Source organism: Oryctolagus cuniculus, chromosome 17, assembly GCF_051225735.1.
Source record: "Oryctolagus cuniculus isolate XC-2025 breed Fujian yellow rabbit chromosome 17, ASM5122573v1, whole genome shotgun sequence".
NCBI classification, from domain to species: Eukaryota; Metazoa; Chordata; class Mammalia; order Lagomorpha; family Leporidae; genus Oryctolagus; species Oryctolagus cuniculus.
In genome coordinates this window covers 22,237,947-22,264,281 of record NC_142883.1, presented here as the reverse complement: position 1 = coordinate 22,264,281, position 26,335 = coordinate 22,237,947, and the positions used below count along the sequence as shown (strand labels likewise).

The following is a 26,335-nucleotide window of genomic DNA, read 5'->3' as shown; positions in this document are numbered from 1 at the left end:
TTGTCAGCACTTTAAACCAACACCGGGTTCTGCTTATCTCCTGTTAAATCGGTTCTAGAATCCTGATAAGACTAGCTTTCTACCAGCCTGCACTTTGGGAGAGGCCATGTCTTGGGTGGGAAAATACGTGAGGGAAGAAGACGGGGAGAATGCTGCAACACAGCCCTGTGGCTCCACTGCAGATAACCAGTTTCTCCTTCGCCCTTTCCCTTAACCTGCGCTGGTGTGGCCAATCTGATGCGGCACTACCGCTTTAGAGGTGCACCTCGATCGCTGGCTTTCCCAAGCAAACGAAGGCAGTAAGATGATTTGCCTCAAACGCAGCTAGAAACGGGAAATGAAGAAAGAAAACTAAGAACCAGCCCCAAAGCTGCAGCGGAGCTGTGGCAGGTTGACGCCCTCCACCCGGAAAGCCCAAGATGGCCGGGCAACCCCGGGACGTTGCCGGAGTCCGGCTCTCCGAGCCCTGGGCCTGCCCGAGGGAAGTCCGGAGCCGCGCCACGCCCCCCTCCCGGCACCGATCGACGTAATCCTGCTCGCCGGCAAACGTGCCGCAGGCCGCAGGCCCCGCCCCCGCTCCGCCCCTGGAAGAGCGCGGCGACCGAGCGCGACCCGTAGAGCATGCCGGGAACAGCGCTCGAGCCTCCCAGTAGCCTCTGCGACGGGCGTGGTGCGTAAGGAACTGGCCGGCGGTGGCGGTTCTGTGTAAGATGGCGGACCGGCGGCGGCAGCGCGCTTCGCAGGACACGGAGGACGAAGAATCTGGCGCTTCGGGCTCAGACAGCGGCGGTTCCCCGGCGCGGGGCGGCGGCAGCTGCAGCGGCAGCGCTGGAGGCGGCGGCAGCGGCTCTCTGCCCTCCCAGCGCGGCGGCCGGGCCGGGGCCCTTCATCTGTGGCGGGTGGAGAGCGGGGGGGCCCAGAGCGCCGAGGAGTCGGAGTGTGTGAGTGCACGCGGGCGGGCGCTGCGGGGCGGCGGCGGTCGGCGGCGGCTGCTGGGGCGTGTTCTGCTGGAGGAGCCGAGAGTTAGCCCAGGGCGGGTTTGCATCCCCTCCGGAGGCGGGAGGCAAGGCTGGGGCTGGGGGTTCCTGAGAGGAGGGCAGAGCCGCTGCGGATGCAAAGCGGATGTTTATTCAGAAATTGGGGCTGGAGGTGAAGACACCGGACTTCCCTCCGAGGCTGTTTGCTAAAAGATTTTCCTTTCCCCGTCTTCCGATTCGACCATTTTGTGTTGAGTCCACCTACATTTCTTGATCGGGCTGCCCACCTCTGGAAATCTCTGCGCTAACCCATGTCTTCTGCTTTCCTTCAGGAGAGTGAAGACGGCATCGAGGGCGATGGTGAGTAGACTCTTTGACCTCATCCTGACGAGTGTGTGGCACGCAAACTCGTGTCATCTGTTTCCAGCAGTGGACTTGTCTCATTCTGGTCGGGATTTGAGGGAGGGCGCCACGGGGCGACCTTGTGTAACAGTGGGCGTGGGAGCATCGGTTTAGCAGTGTGTGTGTGTCTGTGTGCGCGTGTGCTCTCTTGGACAAGGCACCCACAACCTGTTTCCCATCCGTAAATGGGGACCACCTTGTATCCCCCTCATAGGTTGATGTCAGATTTAACTTTAGCTTGACGCACACCAAGCAGTGAGGAAATGTGATTATGATTTCTATTGCTTTGTTTTCTTTTCACACATTTCTGTTTTCTTTCAGCTGTTCTCTCAGATTACGAAAGTGCAGAAGACTCAGAAGTGAGTGTGATAGGTTCTTTTTCCTATGGGGTGGTCAGAAAAATCTGTTTTTAAAATGTACGTATCTGTGGTGCAAAACTAACATGACCTATGGATTTCTCCTTTTGTGCATTCTTCATTTATTTTATGCTTCTGAAAAGCTGTTACAGAATGTCCTGTTCAGTTGGAGCGAGGGAAACTTGGGGCAAGCCTGTTGAAGCCACGGGTGTTGGCACTTAGCAGGTGTCTTCCCCTCCTGTGTAAAGAAGGGTCTAAGTAAGAGAATGAGGACATTCTTCAGGTTCCTCATGAAGTATCGAATGCTTCATTTTCTGCTACTGAAGTTGAGAAGCCAGCAGGCTGGTGTTTTGTTGTTTTTTTTTCCCCTAGTGTGAGTGAAGACTTTGAAGGGTAGGGTTCTGAATGGTTTGTGACAACAGTGGCCCTCATGTTACAGTTGGGACTGTGTATCTGTAGGAGAAAGCTTCCTGAAGGAAGACTTTGTGAGCTTGTTTTGATTGGGTAAACTACTAAAGTTGCCATCAGAATGATTGGTTGTTTCCTTTGATGATGAGTGGAGTCCTGGAATCCTGCATCATCTGAAGGGAATACAAAGGGAATTCGATTCTGTGTCAAAGGTTTATAAGTTTTCTAGAACTGTTATATCTTAGACTCTGTTGAGTCCGTGGAGCTACAACAGTGAACACTTTAACCTGAAATCAGAAAAAAACATTTGGGCAGTCGTACAGTGAGTGTGGTGACAACTGCTGGAATTTCATTAAGTTGGGTGTCATGGCTGGGCACTGAATTCAAATTAGGCAGTTCGGAAAGAATATGTTAGAGTTAGCTAGGCAAAACATGTTCTGGGCAGAAGGAACACAGGCAAGAAAGCCCAGAGACAGGAGATAAGATGTAACATCTGGGGACTGGGGAGTACTTTGGTGTGGCTGGATCGTTGTTAGGATTAAGGCAGATTGGTGGGCAGGGGTCATACTGTGAAGGGGCTTACTTGTTCTTTCTCTTAGTACCTGCTCAGTGTCAGGACTGTAATAGGCACTGAGTAAAAGACCAATGATGCTTCCTCTGTGGAGTTTACATGCTGGGTTAGAGGAGGGAAGAGGACAGCTAAGCAAGTAATTACAGTAACGTTTGATAAGTGCCGTAATATTGGAAACTTAGGGTGCTTTGGAAGCCCATGGCAAGGGAAGCTAAGAGGTTTAGGGTATTTGTTTTTGGTGCGTGTTTTTGCTGTTTTGTTTATTTTAATTTATTTAGGATTTATTTTATTTATTTGAAAGAGTTAGAGAGGTAGAGACAGAGAGGTCTTCCATCCACTGTTCACTCCCCAGATAGCCACGACGACTGGAGCTTCACCGATCCAAAGCCAGGAGCCAGGAGCTTCTTCCAGGTCTCCCACACGGGCGCAGGGGCCCAAGGACTTGGGCCATGCTTCACTGCTATCCTAGGCCATAGCAGAGAGCTGGATCGGAAGAAGAGCAGCCGGGACTAGAACCTGCGCCCATATAGGATGCCTGCGCCTCAGACAAGAGCTTTAACCCGCTGCACCACAGTGCCAGCCCCTTGTTTTATTTGAAAGGCAGAGTTACAGATAGGCAGAGGCAGAGTGAGAGAGAGTAAATTGTCTTCCATCCTTTGGTTCACTCCCGAAATAGCTGCAACAGCTAGAGCTGTGCCGGTCCAAAGCCAGGAGCTTCTTTTGGGTCTCCCACACGGGTCCCGGGGCCCAAGGAATTGAACCAATTTCTACTGATTTCCCAGGCTATAGCAGAGAGCTGGATCAGAAGTGGAACAGCCAGGACTTGAACCGGTGCCTGTATTGGATGCTGGCACTGAAGGCGGCAGCGTTACCTGCTATACCACAGCGCCGCCCCTGATGTTCGTTTTTTAATTGAAAGGCAGAGACAGGTGTCTATTTCCATCCTCTGGTTCATTGTCCAAATGGCCTCAATAGCGAGGTCTGGGCCAGGCTACTCCATCCTGGCCTCCCACATAGATGCCTGAGGTCCAAGTAATTGGGCCATCATCTGCTACTTTCTTAGGTGCATTTGCAGGAAACTGGATTGGAAGTGGAATAGCTGGAACTCAAACCAGTGCTCCAATATGGGGGTATGGGATTTCAGCATCACACAAACAGCGGCTTAACCTGATGTGCCACAACACTTGGCGAACGGGATGTTTATAAATGGAGACCTGAAAGATGAGTAGGGTTAACCACCAAGAGTTTTCTTTTTTAAAAAAATTATTTATTTGAGAGGTGGAGTTATACAGACAGAGGGAGACACAGAGTGAAAGGTCTTTATCCGCTGGTTCACTCCCCAAATGGCTGCAACAGCCAGAGTTGGGCCAATCCAAAGCCAGGAGCTTCTTCCAAGTCTCCTGTACAGGTGCAGGGGCCCAAGTACTTGGGCCATCTTCCACTGCTTTCCCAGGCCATAGCAGAGAGATGGATTGGAAGCAGAGCAGCCAGGACTAGAACCGGCATCCATATGGGATGCTGGGACTGCAGGCAGAGGATTAACCTACTGTGCCACAGAGCCAGCCCCCCACATAGAGTTTTCTAAGTAGAGGAAATAGTGTGGAAAGAAAGTCTTGAAACTATAGGTTGCATGAAATTTTTTTAATTAATTATTTTTAATTAATTTATTTGAAAGTGACAGACAGAGACAGAGGGAGATCTTCCATCTGCTAGTTCATCTCCCAGGAGCTGGGGCTGGGTCAGGCCCAAGCCAAGAGCCAGGAATCCCATCTCCCATGTGGGTGGCAGAGACCCAAGTACTTCAACCATCATCCACTGCCTTCATAGGCACATTGGCAGGAAGCTGGAAGGGAAGTGGAACAGCCAAGACTCAAACCAGCACTTCAGTATGGAATTTGGGCAGCATCTCAAATGACAGTTAACCCACTGTGCTGTGACGCCCACTCCATGTGTGAACTGTTTAATGTACTAGAACATAAGAAGTGAAGTGCTAAAAGATGAGTCAGTCCAAATCTCAAAATATCTCATAAGCAAGGTTCAGATGTTTTTGGAGAGGTGGGTTAAGATGCCTGCATCCCATTTTGGAGTGTCTGGATTTGATACTCTTGCTCCTTCTTCTAGCTTCCTGGTGATACAGACCCTGGCAATCAGTGGTGATGGCTCAAGTAGTTGGGGCAGGAGCTGGTATTAGGGTGCAATAGGTTAAACTGCCACTTGTGACACTAACTTTCTATGAAGAGGTGGCAGTTCCAGTCCTAGCTGCTCCACTTCCTAGCCAGCTTCCTGTTAATGGACATGAGAAACCAGCTGATGAAGGCCCAAGTATTTGGGCCTCTGACACTCATGTGGGAAACAAGGATGGAGTTCTGGCTCCTGGCTTCATCCTGGCCCAGACTTTGCTTTTGTGGCCATTTGGGAAGTGAACCAGCACGTGGAAGTGTACTCTCTTTTTCTCTCTTACTCTACTTTTCAAATAATTAAATAAACCATTTAAAAAAAATTAGTTGGAACAGGGACTGTTGCAGGTGTTTGGGGAGTGAACCAGCAGTTAGGAGTGTTCTCTCTTCGCCCTGCCCCTCTATTTCTAAAATAAGAAAGAAAAAAAAAAAAAAACTATTTGGATTTTATTCTAGGCAAGTGAAAAACTATAAAAGTGTTCTAATGAAATTATGCTATAAGTAGACAAATTTCACTTATTTAAAGATTTATTTTTTGTTATTTATGTGAAAGGCAGAATTGTAGAGAAGGAAAGAGATCTTGTATCAGCTAGTTTAGTCCTCAAATGGCCACAACTACAGGGCTGGTCTGGGCTGAAGTCAGGGGCCTGGAATTCCATCTGGGTCTCGCATGAAGAGGGCAGGGACTCAGGCATCTTCTGCTACTTTCCCAAGTGCATTAGCAGGGAGCTAGATTAGAAACCAGGTAGTAGTACTCAAATCAGCACTCTGACATGGAATGTCAGTGTCACTGGTGGCAGCTTAACCCATTGTGCCACAATGCCAGCCCCTAAAAGACTTTTTAAGAAACAGCTTTGGGGCTGGCTTTGTGGTATAGTGGGTAAAACCACCCCCTGCAATGCCAGCATCCCATGTGAGTGCCAGTTTGAGTCCTAGCTGCTCCACTTCCAATCCAGCTCTCTGATATGACCTAGGAAAGCAGTAGAGAATGTCCCACGTCCTTGGGCCCCTGTACCGCGTAGGAGACCTGGAAGAAGCACCAGGCTCCTGGCCTCCGATCACCCAGCTTTGGCCATTGCAGCCATTTGGGGAGTGAACCAGCGGATGGAAGACCTTTTTCTCTGTCTCTCTCTCTTTGTCTATAACTGTACCTGTCATATAAAAATATTTTTAAAAATTGTATATATTTTAGGTATGCAGTGTGATGCTTTTATGTATGTGTACATTGTAGTGAGTACCACAGTCCTGTTAATGAACATATTCACAATTCACCTGGCTATCATATTATTAAGTGGTGAGATCTCTCTTAGCAAATTTCATGTTTGTAATATATTTTATTAACTGTAGTTCCCATGATGTATATTAGGTCTCCAGAATTTACTAATCTGACAACTGAAATTTTGTATCCTTTGACTAAAATCTCTCCTATGTTCCCTAACCTCTGGCCGCTGGCAACTGTCTTTTTCTTTTCTTTTCTTTTCTTTTCTTTTTTTTTTTTTTAAGATGTATTTATTTATTTGAAAGGCAGAGTTACAGAGAGGCAGAGAGAGAGAGGTCTTCCATCCCCTAGTTCACCCACCAAATGGCCACAACGGCCAGAGCTGAGCCAGTCCGAAGCCAGGAGCCAGGAGCCTCTTCTAGGTCTCCTACATGGGTGCAGGGCCCCAAACACTTGTGCCATCATCTACTGCTTTCCCAGGCCATAGCAGAGAGCTGGATCAGAATTGGAGCAGCCAGAACTCAAGCACCAGTGGTGTGGCCTTACCTGTTAGGCTACAGCGCCAGCCCCTGGGAACCACCTTTCTATTCTTTCTTTTCAGTGTCTGGCTTGTTTCACTTAAAAAATGCCCTCTAAGGCCGGCGCCGCAGCTCAGTAGGCTAATCCTCCACCTGTGGCACCGGCACACCGGGTTTTAGTCCCAGTCGGGGCGCTGGATTCTATCCCGGTTTCCCCTCTTCCAGGCCAGCTCTCTGCTGTGGCCCGGGAGTGCAGTGGAGGATGGCCCAGGTGCTTGGGCCCTGCACCCCATGGGAGACCAGGAGAAGCACCTGGCTCCTGGCTCCTGGCATCGGATCAGCGCAGTGCGTCGGTCGCAGCGCACCGGCTGCTGCGGCCATTGGAGGGTGAACCAACGGCAACAGCAAGACCTGTCTCTCTCTGTCTCTGTCTCTGTCTCTCTCTCTCTCTCTCTCACTGTCCACTCTGCCTGTAAAAAAAAAAAAAAAAGAAAAAAAAAGCCCTCTAAGTTCATCAGTGTTATTGCAGATAGCAGAATTTCCTTCATTTTAGGTCTAGATAATATTCCAGCACATGAATATACCACATTTTCTTTATTACCTGGCAATGAACACTTGGGTTGTTTCCTTCTTTGGTTATTGTGACTAGTGCAGTATAAACATTAGTGTACAAATATTTGTGTGTAGATACATTTTCACTTCTCTTGAGTATGTACCTAGCAATGAAGTTGCAGAGTCATGGTAACCCTGTTTAATCTTTGGAGGAACTTCCAGACTGTTTTCCATAGTGGCTCCATTTTACATTCTTGGCAGCAATGCATAGGGTTCCAGGTTCTCCTCTCTCACTGCGCTTGTGATTGCCTGATTTTTTTTTTAAAGATTAAATATACATGTGTATATATATGTATATGTAAAGGCAGAGTGGCACAAAGACAGAGATTGATCTTCCATCCACTGGTTCACTCCTCAAATACTTGCAACAGTCAGGGCTAGGTCAGGCTGAAGCCTGGAGCCAGGAGCTCCATCCCGGTCTCCCACGCGGATGGCAGGGGACCAAGAAGTACTTGGGCCATCTTCTGCTGCTTTCCCTGCTACATTAGCAGGAAGCCTGATCAGGAATGCAGTAGCCAGGACTCAAACTGGCATTCCCATATGGAATGCTGGCATCTCGAACAGCAGCCTAATCTGCTATTTCACATTTAGATTTTTGACTGATTTTGACCTAATTTTCGTATGTGGGGTTAGGTCAGAATCTAATTTTTTTTTTGTACTGAGAAACTTAAGATTGTAGTGTTGAGCAGGTCTACCTTTAAAGTCCAGGCGTAAGTGCTTTGGACTGTGGCTTAGTAAATGGATGATTGAAATGGAGGTGAAGACTGTGACCTCAGTACTGAAGTCTTCAGCTCAGCTGCAGGGTGGACACAGGCATTGGTGACTGACTCCTCAGAGGAGAAGGGGTTTAAAATGAGGCTGGAGGACTTAAATTGGAAGAGACATTGAGAATGGCAGACATAGACCCTGTCCCTTAATCTGAAATACATGGAGAATGGAAGAATCAGCTAAAACTTCAGCACAGTGGTTATTCAAAGGAAGTGGATTGCTATAGGGGAAACTTGAAAGAGTTGGAAAGAGAGTACTCTGGTGTGGTGGGTGGTGTAGGGGATTTTGACTCCTCTGGGAAGATGCTCTCCAGAGCATTGCAGCCCTGGGGTAGTGCCTTGGCTTCAATTAGACCAGGCTTTGACTCTGTGTCCTCAGCATTGTGTTACTAGTGTCTTCCTGTGCTGCCCTGGAAACAATTTCATTAAAAAGAAATATTCATTTGAAAGACAGAAATAGAAGGAGAGGGAGGGAGAAAGATCTTCCATCCACTGGTTCACTCTCCAAAAGCTGCAATGACTGAGGCTGTACCAGGCCAAAGCCAGGAGCTTCTTCCGGTTCTTCCATGTGGGTACAGGGGCCCAAGGATTTGAGCCAACTTCTGCTGCTTTCCCAGGCACATTAGCAGGGAAGAGTCAGAAGTGGAACAGCTGGGACTTGAACCAGTGCCCATATGGGATGTTGGTACTGCAGGCTTAACCTTCTGTGCCACAGCACCAGTCCCTAGAATGAGTTTCTTATTTGGAATAAAGAGTTGCCTTATTTGACACACTAGAAAGGGTGGAGCATAAAATAGAGTTACCTCATTACTCATGCTGACTCTATTTTAAGATACTGGTATTTGAATTTAAGCTGAGTATATGTTAGAGGTGTTTAATAGGTTAAAGTTACATACACAGATTAAACAAGTTCTTGAAATTTCTGGTTCAAAACCTGAGGAGAACATAAAACCAAGAAAAGAAGTGAATGATTACCACCCACCCTTCCTCATCTCAAGAGAAAACTTTGAGGGAACTGGGAAGAATCAAGGGTGCTTGATTACTTTAAAAAAATTTGTATGTGAAGACTTGATTCTCATACTTTGGGGTTGTCTAAACAGTCCTTTCCAATTCTCTGTCATCTTTCTAGGAATCTTTTTTTTTTTTTTTTTTTTTTTTTTTTAGATTTATTTATTTATTTGAAAGTCAGAGTTACACAGAGAGAGACAGAGAGATCTTCCATCCGCTGGTTCACTCCCCAATTGGCCACAATGGCCGGAGCTGTGCTGATCAGTAGCCAGGAGCCTCTTCCGGGTCTTCCACGTAGTTACAGGGGCCCAAGGACTTGGGCCATCTTCTGCTTTCCAAAGTCATGGCAGAGAGCTGGATTGGAAATGGAGCAGTTGGGGCTCGAACTGGCACCCATATGGGATGCCAACACTGCAGGCAGCAGCTTTACCTGCTACACCACAGCGCCAGCCCCATGATATCTTTTTTTTTTTTTTTTTTTTAAGATTTATTTATTTGAGGAAGAGGCTCCTGGCTCCTGTTTTCTTTCAGGTTTCATATCAGCCCAGCTCCAGCAAATTGCAGCCATTTGGGCAGTAAACCAGTGGATGGAAGACCTCTCTTTCTCTCTGCCTCTGGGTCTACCTCTCAAATAATTTTTTTTTTATTTGACAGGTAGAATTATGGACAGTGAGAGAGAGAGACAGAGAGAAAGGTCTTCCTTCCGCTGGTTCACTCCCCAAATGGCTGCAACGGCCGGAGTTACGCCGATCCGAAGTCAGGAGCCAGGTACTTCCTCCTGGTCTCCCATGTGGGTGCAGGGACCAAGTACTTGGGGCATCTTCCACTGCCTTCCCGGGCCACAGCAGAGAGCTGGACTGGAAGAGGAGCAGCTGGGACTAGAACCCAGCACCCATATGACCAAGTGAGCCACAGCACCAGCCCCTCAAGTAAATTTTTAAAAAAAATTATGTATTTGGGGCAGGCTGGTGCTGTGGTGCAGTGGGTTAACACCCTGGCCTGAAGTGCCGGCATCCCATATGGGTTCCGGTTCGAGACCCATCTGCTCCTCTTCCAATCCAGCTCTCTGCTCTGGCCTGGGAAAGCAGTGGAGGATGGCCCAAGTCCTTGGGCCCCTGCACCCACGTGGGAGACCCAGAAGAAGCTCCTGGCTCCTGGCTTCGGATCGGCACAGCTCTGGCTGTTGCAGCCAATTGGGGAGTGAACCAGCGGTTGGAAGACCTCTCTCTCTCTTTCTCTCTCTCTCTCTGCCTCTCCTCTCTCTGTGTAACTCTTTCAAATAAATAAATAGTTTTTAAAAAATTTATGTATTCGAAAGGTTGAGTGACACACTGACATATAGGGAAAGAGAGAGAACTTCATGTGCTGATCAACTTCCTAAAAGCCTGTAATTGCTAATGCTGAGCCAGGCTGAAGACATGAGCACAGAACTCAGTCCAGGAGTCTCACATGAGTGGCAGAGGCCCAACTCAATCTGCCCGGTGTGTGCAATAGCAGAAAGCCAGAATCAGGAGTGGAACTAGGACTTGAAGCCATTCCCTCCAGTTTGGGATGTAGGTAGCTCAAGCAGTATCTTTTTTAAATTTTTTAAAATTATTTTTTTTTAGTATTTATTAATCTCTTTTTTTAGAGATTTATTTATTTATTTATTTGAACAACCGGGTTACAGAGAGAAGGGAGAGAGACAGAGACAAGGAGATCTTCCATGCGCTGGTTCATTTCCCAAATGGCTGCAATGGACAGAACTGGACCGGTCCAAAGCCAGGAGCCAGGAGCTTCTTCCAGGTCTCCATGTGGGTGCAGGGGCCCAAGCACTTGGGCCATTTTCCGCTGCTTTCCTAGGCATACCAGCAGGGAGCTGGATCGGAAGTGGAGCAGATGGGACTCGAACCTGTGCCCATATACGATGCCAGCGCCACAGACTGCAGCTTTTCCTGCTATACCATAGTGCTGGCCCCAATATTTATAATTTATTTGAAAGGCAGAGATAGAGAGAGAGAAGGAGAGACAGAAGTCTTCCAACCGCTGATTTACTCCCCAAATGGCTGCAGTGGCTGGAGCTGGGCCGATCTGAAGCCAGGAGTTTCCTCTAGGTCTCCCACATGGGTGCAGGGGTTCAAGCACTTGGGCCATCTTCCACTGCTTTCCCAGGCCATCAGCAGGGAGCTGGATCAGAAGTGGAGCAACTGGGACTCAAACCAGTGCCCATAAAGGACGCTGATACTGTAGATGGAGGTTTAACCTGCCACGCCACAGTGCCAGCCCCACCAAGTAGTGTCTTAACCACTCTGCCCACCCCTGAATGTGCTATTATTAATAGTGCACTTATTCTCTAGAAATTCAGGCAAGAATTATTAGTATATTTTCTTCTTCTTGAAAAGATTTTATTTGGCAGAGGGAAAGAGCTCTCAAATACCCGCAACAGCTGGGGCTGGATTGGGGATGAAGCTGGGAGCCAAAAACTCAGTCCAGGTCTCCCGTGTGGGTGGCAAGCACTCAGCACTCAACCATTTGTCAGTAGTGCTGCCTCCCAGGGTCTGCCTTGGTAGTAAGCTGGAGTCAAGAGTAGGAGGCAGGGATTGAACCAGGGATGTGGGCTTCCCAGTCAGCATCTTAACCTCTAGGCCAAGTGTCTGCCCTGGTATATTTGCTTTAATTTTTTTTAAGATTGATTTATTTATATGAAAGAGTGACAAATGGAGAAAGAAACTCTCCAAATGGCTGTAACTGTCAGAGCTGGTCCTGGCTGAAGCCAGGGGCCTGAGTACCTGGGCCACCTTCTGCTGCTTTCCCAGGCACATTAGCATAGAGCTGAATCAGAATGGAGCATCTGGGATTCGATGCCATTACGTGATGCTGGCGTCGCAGGTAGTAGCTTAACTCACTGTGCCAGCCTTGCTTTTAATTCTCGTAATAAAAATTTGTCAGCAAATGAAGAATGGAAAATAAAAATGCACCATTCAGATCTTATTTCCATAGCTGACAGGGAAACTTTTTTCCAGGGTGAAGAGGAATACAGTGAAGAGGAAAACTCCAAAGTGGAGCTGAAATCAGAAGCTAATGATGCTGCCAATTCTTCAGCAAAAGAAGAGAAGGGGGAAGATAAGCATGACCCCAAAGGCACTGTGACTGGAGAGAGGCAAAGTGGGGATGGACAGGTCAGTATGCAGCATGGTCCTTCATCTTGGGGCTGGAATAGGGGCTCTCTGCCTTGGAGGAGTAAGGATCCCTTTATCTGTCCTCCAGGAGAGCACAGAGCCTGTGGAGAATAAAATGGGTAAAAAGGGCCCTAAACATTTGGATGATGATGAAGATCGAAAGAATCCAGCGTACATACCCCGGAAAGGGCTCTTCTTTGAGCATGACCTTCGAGGCCAAACCCAGGAAGAAGAAGTCAGGTAACAGCCACCTGCTGCTGCTGCTATGTGGCCTGTGTTTTAATGCCTACTATATGCCATACACTTTGCTGAGTACTTTGCCTGTACTATCTCATTTACTCTTCACAAACACATTTTAAGCTAAGTATTATGCTTATCTTTATTGTACAAATGAGGAAAGTAAGGCTTAGAATATTCAATTTGGTAATTCTTGATAGAGGAGCTGAGATCCACAACAGAGCAATCTGTCTCCATAACCCAGATGGCAGCAATGGCTGGACTGCTTCGATCTGGAGCTAGGAGCCAGGAGCTTCCTCCGGGTCTCCCACGCAGTGCAGGGGCTCAAGGACTTGAGCTATCTCCTGTTTTTCCAGGTCGTAGCAGAGAGCTGGGTCGTGAGTGGAGCAGCCAGGACTCAAACCGGCACCCATATGGGATGCCAGCACTGCAGGTGGCAGCTTTACCCGCTGTGGCACAGCGCTGGCCCCTAGGTTTTTTTGATCACCACACTTCTGCCTGCCTTAATCTGAGGCCTAAGTCTTCTGAGTTAGGAAGTATTTGCCTAGTACTTGTCTGTCTTGGGAGAACAATGTCTCAAAGCTACTGTGAAGTGAAGTTGTCTTACTTCTATTCCTATTGTATTTGAGCCCAGCAGGCCCTGAGGTGTTGTGATTTACTCTTGTTTTGGGGAGGTTTGTTTTGTATAATCTCTCTGGAATGTGAACAGACTACATGAAGTTCCTACTGTCTTCCTGCCTAAACCCATTTGTTTTATGAACATCTCTACCTGACAGACACTGCAAACCTAAGTCAATTTTCCTTGGTTTTGTCCAGACCCAAGGGGCGTCAGCGAAAGCTATGGAAGGATGAGGGTCGTTGGGAGCATGACAAGTTTCGGGAGGATGAGCAGGCCCCGAAGTCCCGACAGGAGCTCATTGCTCTTTATGGCTATGATATCCGCTCAGCTCACAATCCTGATGACATTAAACCCCGAAGAATCCGGAAGCCCAGGTGGGGAGATTGTAAAGCCTAAATTGTATTTTTAGAAAGAATTTCCCTGCTTTTCTGAATGCCTTTCTAGCCAGTAAATGAGTGGGTGAGGACTATGGGAAGGCTTCCTGATTGGCAGTTTCTCTCTCTAGTGGTCCCATTTGTTATTTTTTTGTAGCAGTTTCTCTATTCCATTTTTATTAGATTTGGAAGCCCTCCACAAAGAGATCCAAACTGGATTGGTGAGCGGCCAAACAAATCCCATCGCCACCAGGGACCTGGGGGCACCCTACCACCAAGGACATTTATTAACAGGAATGCTGCAGGTACTGGCCGCATGTCTGCACCCAGGAATTACTCTCGATCTGGGGGCTTCAAGGAAGGTCGTGCTGGTTTTAGGCCTATGGAGGCCGGCGGGCAGCATGGAGGCCGGGCTGGTGAGACTGCTACGCATGAGACTAATTACCGGTCACGGCGCCTGGAGCAGACTCCTGTGAGGGATCCATCTCCTGAAGCAGATTCTCCAGTGCTTGGTGGCCCTGAGAAGGAGGAGACAGCCTCAGAGACACCAGCTGCAGCTCCTGACACGACACCACCAGCCCCTGACAGACCCATCGAGAAGAAATCCTATTCCCGGGCAAGAAGAACCCGAACCAAAGTTGGAGATGCAGTCAAAGTTGCAGAGGAGGTGCCCCCTCCCCCTGAAGGGCTGACCCCAGCTCCTGCAGTTCCAGAAACTACCCCTCCTCCACCTGCTAAGACTGGGAACTGGGAGGCTCCTGTGGATTCTACCAGTGGACTTGAACAAGATGTAGCACAACTAAATATAGCAGAACAGAATTGGAATCCAGGGCAGCCTTCGTTCCTGCAACCACGGGAGCTTCGGGGTAGGTGTCTTAGGGTTGGTGGCCAGCTTTTTCCCTTTGCATCACTGGGTTGAGGAGCATGGGACTTCTATCTCTTGGGAAGCTAGTATCTGACAAATAACTACCTTTTCATTATCTGAGGGGGAAAAAAAGATGGATTTATAAGCACATTTACCCAGTCCCCACAGTAGTTTCTTTATTTTTTTTCTTTTTTCTTTTTTTTTTAATTTTTTTAGTAGTTTCTTTAGTTACCCATAGCTGTGCCACTGCTTTGCCTACAGTTAACTGATCACTTTTGAGCTCCAGCATGTAGAATCTTTTTCTACTCTAGAAAAAATGGAAGAAGACAGTGTTCTTACTTGAGCTAATAGTTAAACATTAGAAGGCAGAAATTTACTCATTGACTTTGAATCAGGATCTTCCCTAATCTCTTTGAAAGAAAAGCCTCTCCAGTTTTCATAATCTTCTAGAGACAAACTGCCCAATAGGACTTTCTGCAACAATGGTGCTTTTGAGTATAGTTATCCCTCAGTATCCTGGGGATTGGCTCCAAGACCTTGTGGATCCTAAAATCTACAGATACTCAAGTCCCTTATCTAAAATACTATAGTCTTTGCATATAAACTGCAAATTCTACCTTATACTTTAATCACTTCTAGATTACTTACAATATATAATAAAATATAAATAGAGAGAAGGGAGTGCTATAAGAATGTGGCCAAAGGAAGGAATTGAACTTTTGATTTTAACTAATAGAAACTTTGGTGCATGTGGTTAGTGAGTATCATATTGGACGGTGTAATTCTAGGAACTAGGGCCTACCTCTCACCTCTTTTGCCCATCTGGCCTTTTCTTCCCCTAACCAGATAGACTCAAGGATTTTGGTGGTGGTGGTAGTTTCTGAAATCTAGCTCAGAGGCTGGTACTGTAGCGTAGAGGGTGAAGCTGCCGCCTGCAGTGCCAGCATCCCATATGGCCACTGGTTCAAGTCCCAGCTGCTCCACTTCTGTTCCAGCTCTCTGCTATGGCCTGGGAGAGCAGTGGAAGATGGCCCAAGTCCTTGGGCCCCTGCACGAGTGTGGGAGACCCAGAAGAAACTCCTGGCTCCTGGCTTTGGATCAGTGTAGCTCTGGCTGTTGCAGCCGCCTGGGGAATGAACCAGTGGATGGAAGACCTCTCTCTTTCTGTGTAACTCTGACTTTCAAGTAAATAGATAAATCTTAAAAAAAAAAATCTAGCTCAAACTTATATTGGACATGTTCATTTTTTTAGATTTTATTTATTGATTGATTAAAGATTTATCCATTTATTTGAAAGGCAGAGCCACAGAGAGGCAGAGGCAGAGAGAAAGGTCTTCCATCTGCTGGTTCACTCCCCAGATGGCTGCAGTGGCCGGAGCTGGGCTGATCCAAAGCCAGCAGCTTTTTCCAGGTTTCCCACACAGATGCAGGGACCCAAGGAGTTGGGCCGCCATCTGCTGCTTTCCCAGGTCATATCAAAGAGCTGAATTGGAAGTGAAACAGCCGGGACTTGAACTGGCACCCATATGGAATGCTGGCACTGCAGGTGGTGGCTTTACCTGCTATACCACAGCTCTGGCCCCTTAAAGATTTATTTATTTGAAAGAGTTAACAGAGATAGAGACACAGAGAGAGAGGTCTTCCATCCTCTGGTTTACTTCCCAAATGGCTAGAGCTGAGCCAGTTCGAAGCCAGGAGCCAGGAATTTGTTCCCAGTCTCCCACACACGTGCAAGGGCCCAAGCACTTGGACCTTCCTCTGCTGCTTTCCCAATAGAGCAGCTGGGACTTGAACTATCACCCATATGGGATGCCAGAGCAATGCCAGCCCGGACATCCCTGATGTAGGATGAAATTTTTTTTTTTTTTTAAACTTATTTTAAAGGTAGAGTGAGCTGGCTTCTACTGATTCATTCCCCAAATGCCAACAATGGCTGGGACTGGGTCAGGACAAAACTGAGAGCCAGGGAATGCAGTCACTTAGTTAGGAGCTGGATCAGGTAGCAAACCTGGGTGCTCCAGTATGGGACATCAGCAGTTAACCAATATCTTAACTGCTATGATAAAAGATCCACCCCATAGGTGATTTTTGAACACCAAAAAGTAATGCAGCCTACACTGGACCTGGAAATGGATTCTGGATAAAGGAACTTACCTGCCTACTGATAACTTACTATCATTGCAAGACAGTCTCTGGAACATTCCTTATTTTTTATTGTTTTGTTTTTTCCTTTTCATTCAAAAAAGTTACAGAGAAAGAGAAATCTTCCATCTGCTGGTTCGCTCTCCAAATGGCCACAACAACCAGGGACTTGGGCTGTCTTCCACTACTTTCCCAGGTGCATTTAGCAGGGAGCTGGATTGGAAGTGAAGCAGCTGGGAATCACACTGGCGCCCATATGGGATGCCAGCACTGCAGACGGTGGCTTAACCTGCTGCGCCACAGTGCCAGCCTGCAGGCACATTCCTTTTTGTCCTGAGATTTCAGCCAGGAGGGCATCTCCTCCTGCACTTTCAGCCTAAACCTCTGTAACTGAGATTTAGATTCCTAGAAAATCCAAACTTTTGGGCCAGGATTGTTCAGTATGCTTAATAATGTAATGTGTTAATTGTAACCTCCTAAAGATTCTCTCCAAAGTATATTTGATAGGAAAAACTTGAACTGAAGTTCATTTCACTTAAGTAATTTTTCTTATGTTCAAGAACTTTACTGCTGTATTATGATGGTGAGAAATGGGGATCAAATTTTCAAAATGCTAACAGAATGTTACTTTGGGTTTTTTTTTTTTTTTTTAAGATTTATTTTAGCCGGCGCCGTGGCTCAATAGGCTAATCCTCCACCTTGCGGCGCCGGCACACCGGGTTCTAGTCCCGGTTGGGGCGCCGGATTCTGTCCCGGTTGCCCCTCTTCCAGGCCAGCTCTCTGCTATGGCCAGGGAGTGCAGTGGAGGATGGCCCAGGTGCTTGGGCCCTGCACCCCATGGGAGACCAGGAAAAGCACCTGGCTCCTGGCTCCTGCCAGGACCAGCGCGGTGCGCCGGCTGCAGCGGCGGCCATTGGAGGGTGAACCAACGGCAAAGGAAGACCTTTCTCTCTGTCTCTCTCTCTCACTGTCCACTCTGCCTGTCAAAAAAAAAAAAAAAAAAAAAAAAAAAAAAAGATTTATTTTATTTGAAAGGCAAAGTTAGGGCTTCCATCCACTGGCTCACTCCCCAAATAGCCACAACAGTCAGGGTTGAGCCAGGCCGAAGCCAGGAGCCTGGAATTCTATCCTGGTCTTCCACATGGGTGGCAGGGGCCCAAGCACATGGGCCAACTTTGGCTGTTTTTCCAGGCATATTAGCAGGGAGTTGGATCATAAGTAGGAGCAGCCAGAACTCAAACTAGTGACCATATGGGAGCTGGCATTGCACGAAGCAGCTTAACCCACTACCCCACAACACCAATCTCAGAGAAAACACAATTTAAAGGAAAAGAAGAAAGCCGTTATACACGTTGACTGCCGCCCGTCATTTTCTTGATGACATCTTTGAGTCCTACTCGCGTACGTCTGTTCCTCACCAGTGACTTTTTATATTACAGGTATGCCCAACCACATACACATGGGAGCAGGACCTCCGCCTCAGTTTAACCGGATGGAAGAAATGGTACAAAATGGCAGAAGGGATAGATGGAGGGGCTGATGGTTACAGCATGTACTGTTTACAAAAAAGATGAGGTCTCAAAGTTAGTTTTCCCCTTAATCACCCTTGTTTCTTTTCATTTGTGTCTCAGAAATATAGGCTGTAGATTCAGAATTTGATGTTTTCTACTGATTTTGCATTTTGCAAGTACTTAATAAACATTTGCCGTGTACCAAGTGTTTGGCAGCACCTAACAGAGAGTAGGACTTGAGGAGAGTCGGCCCTCTGGAAGGTGTCTTGCTTAGGCCTCTCTCTCTGTCTCAGGGTGTTCAGGGTGGTCGAGCCAAACGGTATTCATCTCAGCGGCAAAGACCTGTTCCAGAGCCTCCCGCCCCTCCTGTGCATATCAGTATCATGGAGGGACATTACTATGATCCACGTGAGTTTTTCTTATTGTTCGGCTAACCTTTTAGGTAGGGTGAAATGAACTAACCTGCCTCCTGATTTTTCCTTTTGACCTTGACCTCTCAAAATTGTTATCAAAAATTGCCTATTTAAGGCCGGCGCCGCGGCTCACTAGGCTAATCCTCCGCCTAGCGGCGCCGGCACACCGGGTTCTAGTCCCGGTTGGGGCGCTGGATTCTGTCCCGGTTGCCCCTCTTCCAGGCCAGCTCTCTGCTGTGGCCAGGGAGTGCAGTGGAGGATGGCCCAGGTGCTTGGGCCCTGCACCCCATGGGAGACCAGGAAAAGCACCTGGCTCCTGGCTCCTGCCATCGGGTCAGCGCGGTGCGCCGGCCGCAACGCGCCCGCCGCGGCGGCCAATGGAGGGTGAACCAAAGGCAAAGGAAGACCTTTCTCTCTGTCTCTCTCTCTCACTGTCCACTCTGCCTGTCAAAAAAATAAATAAATAAATAAAGGACAACAAATGCTGGCAAGGATTTGTGGAAAAAAGAACCCTTGTACACTGTGTGGGGAATGTAAGTGGGTGCAGCCACAAAGAGAAAACGAAGAGGAAATTTCCTCAAAAAAAAAAATTGCCTATTTACTGTATTCTGTACAAAGAAATTCAGAACATCTTTTAAATGGTTTGGAGGACAAGAAGACCTTTCCATGTGTAGGTGAGGATTTATGAGACTGCCAATGTGGTATTTTACAGTGCAGTTCCAGGGACCAATCTATACCCACGGTGACAGCCCTGCCCCACTGCCTCCGCAGGGCATGATTGTGCAGCCAGAAATGCATCTCCCCCATCCAGGTAAGCCTTCCCTCTACCTGTATTCTTCCCTATGTGAGGATGTGTGTTGGGGCTCCATAGACCCCATCTCCCAGAGTTCTGTGCTGCTTGCCTTTGGGTCTTGCCACCCTGGCTGCTTGGGCAGCAAACTCCTCTTAGGTCCATCCTGAAGACTTTCATCTCTGAGCCTGTTTGTGCTGAAAGTCCAACCAGGCCATGCCATGAAAATAACAATATGTTTTTCAGTTTTTGTTTTCTGTCCCTTGTCCAGGTTTACATCCCCACCAGACGCCAGCGCCTCTGCCCAATCCGGGCCTCTATCCCCCACCAGTGTCTATGTCTCCCGGACAGCCACCACCTCAGCAGTTGCTTGCTCCCACTTACTTTTCTGCCCCAGGAGTCATGAACTTTGGTAATCCCAGTTACCCTTACGCTCCAGGGGCACTGCCCCCACCACCACCTCCTCATCTGTATTCTAACACACAGGTGAGATGACTAATTTCTAGGTACATGTCCTTAAAATCAGATACAAATGTGGAATGGGAGAATGCCAAAGGAATCTGAGAATATTTCAGGGCCACTGATTTGGGTGTGGAGCTGGGATGCCTCTTGGTGGTCAGGAGTTGGAAATGCAGTTCATGTTATGCCTATCATCTGTTAATTTTCTTTCTTTCTTTTTTTTTTTTTTAATAAAGATTTTACTTATCTATTTGAGACGTAGAGTTATAGACAGTGAGAGGGAGAGACAGACAGAAAGGTCTTCCATCCGTTGGTTCACTCCCCAGTGGCCACAATGGTTGGAGCTGCGCCAATCCGAAGCCAGGAGCCAGGTGCTTCTTCCCAGTCTCCTACGTGGGGTCAGGGGCTCAAGGACCCAGGCCATCTTCCACTGCTTTCCCAGGCCACAGCAGAGAGCTGGATTGGAAGAGGAGCAGCTGGGAATAGAACAGGTGCCCATATGGAATGCCGGTGCCACAGGCGGAGGATTAACCTACTGCACCACAGCACCAGCTCTTTTCTTTGGGTTTTTAATGGTGTTTCGGCAAATGTTTTTGGTGCATTATAGGCGCTCTGCTGTTCATTCAGCTGCAGACAGAAGCTGTTTCCTGCTCATTACCAGCCCCACCTTTTGTCCTGCTGAATTCCTGACATGTTGATACCATCTGATATCTGGAGTGTCACCATTGAGCTCAACCTTTTCCATTTGTCAACTGATGATAAGAGTTAGAGAAAGCTGGATGGTTCTTTGAACAAACAGAAACCAGAGCATAGTAATGATACTTTATTTTGCAGGACAGCGTAGAGATATAAAAAATTGTAAATACTCTTATTTTTGTAGCTGAATGTTTCCTGTTCCACATAGGTTGAATGAATTAATTCCTTTTTCTTTTGTGGGGTCCCAGGCCCCATCACAGGTATATGGGGGAGTGACCTACTATAACCCAGCCCAGCAACAGGTGCAGCCAAAGCCCTCCCCACCACGGAGGACTCCCCAGCCAGTCACCATCAAACCCCCTCCACCTGAGGTAGGAGAGCTCCTTCCTATACTTAAGGCACATGCAACATTGGCATGCTTTCCTTTTCCCTCTTTTTCTGGGTATGTTTCTACAAAATATGGTCTTTTTTTTATATGGCCTGATAATAAATTTCCACTTTATTATTTCAGGTTGTAAGCAGGGGCTCCAGTTAATATGAGTTTCTGAATATTTTTAAGCTAACATCATATAAAAGTAAGTATACAACTCTTAAAACCAGTGCTCATGCTTACGTGCTTAACCAAGAAATCAGCTCTTAATTCTTGAAGTTCTAACATTGGATCACAGAGGAGACCTAGAGCAGTCCTGAAATACACGTTTGTTTTATAAAAGCATTATGCTGAGCTGAAGTGGAAACCTTTGTTAACTTGACAGTTTCATTTGGGAAGCTGCAAGGAAGAAATGTGGATGTGCCATCTACACTTGATCAAGGAAAAAGGAAATCTAAATTTGACAGCAGAAAGAACCAGTTCTAAAGATCATAGAAGAGAAAGACACTGGGGTTTTTTGGTGGTGGTGGTGGTTTCTGTTTTGTTTAAGGGCATCACTTGAAAGCATTATTTAGAAATGTAGATTTTTGAAAATGGTTTATAAATGCCCAGAAGGTCCACTAACATTTTGGTGGGTCTTCCGTTTTCCCAATCCTTGTCAGAACAGCAGAGATGAGAACTCAGGAGAGAAGAGAAATACGACTGGCTGGCTACTCCAGGCGGGCTTCAAAGATACAGGGTGGCTCCTACCAGTGACAGCTGAAGGAGGAAGACCCCTGCCTTCCTCTGAGGACAGGCTCTGTTGGAGAGGGAGAGAAACGATGGACTTCCTCCCACCTACACTCTACTTGAGGTGGCTGTGCTCAGGGGAGCGGAGATCCAGGCAGCCCTGGCTTCTGATTCTAGATCCAGAAGCCCACAGCTTTGTTCTGCTTCACTTTCTCCTAGGAAATTCAAGTGTCTTCTGGTCCCAGGGAAGTTCCTTCCTGTTCGCTTTTGTTTTGTTTTGTTTTCTGAGATGCTCATTTTTAAAGCCTGGCTTGCTGTTCTTTAATTAATATTCTGTTAGTTTCTTCTCTCTGTTTCTTGCTCTCTTTCTCTCTCTCTCTACCTTTAAATGAAACAGGCTCATTCTTTTGGTTTACTGACCCATCCATGTTCCCTTTTGATTCTTTGCTGTATCCCAGATAATTGAGAATGTATCAGCCAGCCTTTCCCCAAGTCTGAGCTGGCGTTTGCTATTCGCTTGTATACTTGGATTCTCTTAACTCTTCTAACCCTATGGAAGCAAAGCTGTCTGTGTAGTTTCCCATTGAGAAGAAAAGCTCAGAGTGGGCGAGTAGGAGCCCTTTTTGGCTTCATTTTTTACAAGTCTGAGCCTCCATTAGTACCTGTAATCTGTGGGGTTCAGTCTTCCGTTGAGGAGAGATGGCAAGCCAGATGCATTTGTGAGCAAGAGCGGGTGGAGGATGGGCCTTTGCACCGTAGGGGTGTATATTCACACAGTGCTCAGGGCTCAGCCTTTGAGGTAAGTGGAATTAGAGGACCCTGCTTCTCTTTTTTTCCATCCCAACAACCGCATCCTCTTTCCAGTTGCTGTGGACCAATGCATCTCTCTAGAAGAAAATACTATCCAGCAAGCAACCTAGCCTGTCTTTTGCCATTGCTCTTCTCCATGTCTTTCCTTCTACAGATGTTTTGGATGTTGTTTGATTTTTCCCAAACTGTACTCCTGTTCTTGGAAACAGGAGATACCACACCTGGGCTTAAGGCCTAAGGAAGCCAGTCACCTTGTGGGTTAGGGCTCCGCCCTCCATTCCTCTCTGTCCATGGCACTGAACCACCCCCTGCTGCCTCTGCAGAAGAGAATCCTGTTACTGCTCCACCTGTGTCTGCCAGGGGTGACTTGGCCACTGTCGCTGTGCTCCTCCAGAACCCGATGGAGAAGGTGATGGCTGTGTCTCTTCCCTAGTAGTGTCACTAATTCCTTCCCTCCGGCAGTTGGCCTAACCACTCCTGAGTCACAGGTGTGGGGTAGGGAGGGGGGGGGCACTCAAGCTGTAATCCCCCTGGGAGGAGATAATTAAGAGATTCTTCTAGGGGTAGCTGGTGATTGTGCCTTTTGTAGGCTTCCCTTTGCCTTAAACCTGAAGATGTCTCCTCAAGCTGTGGGCAGCATGCCCAGATTCCCAGACCTTACTACACTGTGACAGTTGTCTCCATTGGTCCACTGTGTTTAGTTGCAAGGAATTCTCCATGTGTGGTGTTGTTTTTTTGTTACTGTTTTAAAGGGTGCACATTTGTGATCTGCATTGTGACTTGGAGATAATAAAATTTAGACTATAAACTTGGCTTCTTGGCCAGTGTCTGACATGAGTCTTGATTTGGAAGAAAGGGAGGAGGACTCCCTGACTCCCTACGGAGTCACAGTCACAGCTCAGGCTGCCTCAGACTTGTCAAGTGGAAGCCCAGAGGTGAGGAAGCCAGCCTTAACCACACTGCCATGTGGACCCCAGGATATCACGTGCTGCTTTAGATTGGCAGTGCCAGGGACAGAAAAGCTAATGTGATGGCACATCTGGTATCCTCATTCCTTCTTTTGTGTTTGGCAAGTAAGTGTCCCAAGGTAATGTGCTACTAAATGACCATACAATTGTACCAGCTCCTAGATGAGAGGGAGGCACAAGTAGCTGTGTTTCTTCAAAAATAAAGATGCTGGGGCCAGCACTGGCAGAGCGGGTAAAGCTGCCACCTGTGACCCTGGCATCCCATACGGGCACTGGTTTGTGTCCTGGCTGTTCCATTTCTGATCCAGCTCCCTGCTAATGGCCTGAGAAAAGCAGCAGCAGATGGCCCAAGTGTTTTAAGCCCAGCTACCCATGTAGGAGACCCAGAGGAAGCTCCTGGCTTTGGCCTCACCCATCCTTGGCTATTGCAGCTGGGGAGTGAACCAGCAGATGGAAGATCTTTCTCTTCAACTTGACTTTCAAATAAACAAATATTTTAAAAATAATAATGCTAGGCCGGCGCCGCGGCTCACTAGGCTAATCCTCCGCCTAGCGGCGCCGGCACACCAGGTTCTAGTCCCAGTCGGGGCACCGGATTCTGTCCCGGTTGCCCCTCTTCCAGGCCAGCTCTCTGCTGTGGCCAGGGAGTGCAGTGGAGGATGGCCCAGGTGCTTGGGCCCTGCACCCCATGGGAGACCAGGAAAAGCACCTGGCTCCTGGCTCCTGCCGTTGGATCAGTGCGGTGCGCTGGCCGCAGCGCACCAGCCGCGGCGGCCATTGGAGGGTGAACCAACGGCAAAGGAAGACCTTTCTCTCTCTCTCTCTCTCTCACTCACTGTCCACTCTGCCTGTCAAAAAAAAAAAAAAAAAAAAAAAAAAAAGGCTAATTAAATGCTGTACTGAGTTGTTAAGGACCATAGTCAAAATGATAGGTAAAGCAAAGAATAAAAACCACCCACTCTAGCTGATAATGTGACTTGGGTCCCTCATGCATTCAGGGCAATTCTCAGCTTTGAGTATCTGGCTTTTTCTTTTTTTTTCTTTTTCTTTAATTTGAATGAGAGATCTTCCATCCACTGGATCACTCCTCAAATGCCCATAATAGCTGAGCTGAACCAGGCCAAAGCTGAGAACTGGGAACTCTTCCTGGGTCTCTGACATAGGTGACGGGGATCCAGGTCACCATCTACTGCTTCCCAAGCACATTAGCAGAAAGCTGAGTTGGAAGTGTGGACTCGGGACTCAAATCAGGCACTCAATCTGGAATGCTGGCATCCCAAGTATGGGCTTAACCCATCACACCAGAACATCCTCCCCTAAATTGCCCGTTTCTGTCCCATTATTTATTTGAAAGGCAGAGCTCTTCCATCTGCTGGTTCACTCCCCAAATAGCCACAACAGCTAAGGCTAGGCCTGGCCAAAACTAGGAGCCAGGAACTGCATCTGGGTCCCCCATGTGCGTGGAAGGGACTCAGGTCCTTGGACCATCGTGTGCTATTTCAGATGGCATAGCAGAAGCACAATAGCTGGGCCTTGAATGAGGCATTCCAGTATAGGATGAGAGCTTCCAAATCCACAGCTTACACCACTGTGCCAGAATACCTGGTCCCCTGCTGTTTCTAGAGTGGGATGGAAGTTTACCTTAGACACTGTCCTTGATATGGGTGAGCAGTTGAACTTATGGGGAGCTCGCTTTCATTTTGGGTATCACAAATCCTCACAGATCATGACACATCATAAAATGACAGATGGGGCTCCCACACCATTTGGTGGTTCTGCTACAGCCATAGCACCCTAACTTTCTTGACCCTCACCTTGTAAGTCTTGTCAGTTTGCTTCTCTTCTCCCCGCCAGGGTGATGGAGTTACAGACCCAGTCTCCTGGGGTCATGCAGAGAATGCCAACCAATGTTGAGGGTGGGTTACTGGCAGGAGGAATGAAAGTGTTAAGATGCTTCCCCCTCACCCTGCGCCTTGCTTCCCTAGGCCTGTGGTTAGTTCCCATTGCTGTTGCTGTTGCCCTGGTAACCAGCTCAGCAAGAAGGAACTCGAGCTCAGTAAAGCCCCCAGGTTCTCTGCCCCCCCCCCCCCCGCCTCCCTGTAGGCCAAAAGGAGGATAGTGTGAGGGGCAGAGACAGATCAGCCTTAGGTGGCCCTGACAGTTGCCTCTGGAAGCCCATGGTGCTGGTCACTCAAGCGCTTCAGGCCTGCATCAGGATTATTCATACCACCCTGCCTTCCCCTTTATCCCTTCTATGATAGAATGCAGGTATCCTGCTGCCCTTCCTCCCCCTTGGGGGGGAGCACACGGGCCTACTACATTGTTAGTGATAGAACAGCCAAGACTTAGAATCCCAAAGTCATCTCCCAGCATCTAACCCACTTGAGTTGGGTTGTCTGGGCAGTGATTTTCAACCTTGGCTATTTGAATCAACTGGGGAGCCCTTGAGAAATGCCACAGGCCTTGGCCTTGCCTCAGAGGTCTGACTTAATTGACCTTGGGTGTGGCCTGGGCATCAGTATTTCTGCAGAGCTTTGTGTGACTCTAGTCTGAGGTGAAGGTGGAAACCACTGGCCTGGGAGGACCATAACCTGATGCTGGCTCTCCCTTGATTCAGGGTCTTGGACTTAAGCTCAGTCCCTGTCTGATATCCTCAACAAGTTGGAGGGGTGGGGTACTGGGGTTGTGTTCCCCAAATTCTAGTTTCCAAAAGCCTGTCAGCCCATTTTATTTCCAGCCCCCACATCCTCCACACTCCCCAATTCTTCGCCCTTCCTAACCGACGATCCCAAATCCTGCCCAGAGAGGAGGTTACCAAGGCAACCAGCTTAATCTGGTAACTGTGGCATGTGCTGGGAGAGAAACTCCCCTCTTCCCATTTGGTTCATAAAATGCTGCCTGGAGAGCTCCAAGCCACTCCAACCAGTGTCCCCTTTCCACCCTAGGGATAGTGTCCACTAAAGGGAGCCCAGGAAGACTTATGCTCAGGTCCCTAATCCTGCTTCTTAACCCAAATTGTGTTCTCTTTACTGTTCCCTTTCCAAATCCACAGACAGATGGGTGTGCAAAGCCTTCTTTCTGTGAACACATGCTCTAGCACACACGTGACCAGGCATGCACATTGACACGTGTACACACCCTGTTCAGTTCTACCACCACTCCCAGCCATTAGCATTCCT

At 47.9% G+C, this 26,335-nt stretch overlaps 1 protein-coding gene across 3 annotated transcripts; it reads left to right on the top strand.

Moving 5' to 3' along the window:
* Window positions 1-637: 637 nt before the first annotated feature.
* On the top strand, window positions 638-23,001 carry CASC3 (CASC3 exon junction complex subunit). 3 transcript variants are annotated; one of them, XM_002719352.6, is made up of 14 exons: window positions 638-941; window positions 1,310-1,337; window positions 1,701-1,738; window positions 12,018-12,173; window positions 12,262-12,413; window positions 13,227-13,403; window positions 13,587-14,269; window positions 17,850-17,914; window positions 18,215-18,329; window positions 19,047-19,145; window positions 19,396-19,610; window positions 20,528-20,650; window positions 20,791-20,854; window positions 21,317-23,001. In XM_002719352.6, exons 1-13 carry the CDS (start codon window positions 711-713, stop codon window positions 20,812-20,814), a joined length of 2,106 nt encoding a protein of 701 aa, XP_002719398.3. In that variant the 5' UTR covers window positions 638-710; the 3' UTR covers window positions 20,815-20,854; window positions 21,317-23,001. The 3 variants fall into 3 exon arrangements, with proteins under 3 accessions (XP_002719398.3, XP_051681614.3, XP_008269654.3); XM_051825654.3 differs by having other exon boundaries at window positions 21,035-23,001; XM_008271432.5 differs by having other exon boundaries at window positions 639-941; window positions 21,312-23,001.
* Window positions 23,002-26,335: the final 3,334 nt, after the last annotated feature.

What these genes read in the sequence shown, in the direction of transcription:
- CASC3 (XM_002719352.6), top strand. Translation starts at nt 711, where the DNA reads ATGGCGGACCGGCGGCGGCAGCGCGCTTCGCAGGACACGGAGGACGAA. An exon ending in GGCAAAGTGGGGATGGACAG is followed by an intron (nt 12,174 to 12,261) that starts GTCAGTATGCAG and finishes TCTGTCCTCCAG; the next exon opens with GAGAGCACAGAGCCTGTGGA. An exon ending in CGAAGAATCCGGAAGCCCAG is followed by an intron (nt 13,404 to 13,586) that starts GTGGGGAGATTG and finishes CATTTTTATTAG; the next exon opens with ATTTGGAAGCCCTCCACAAA.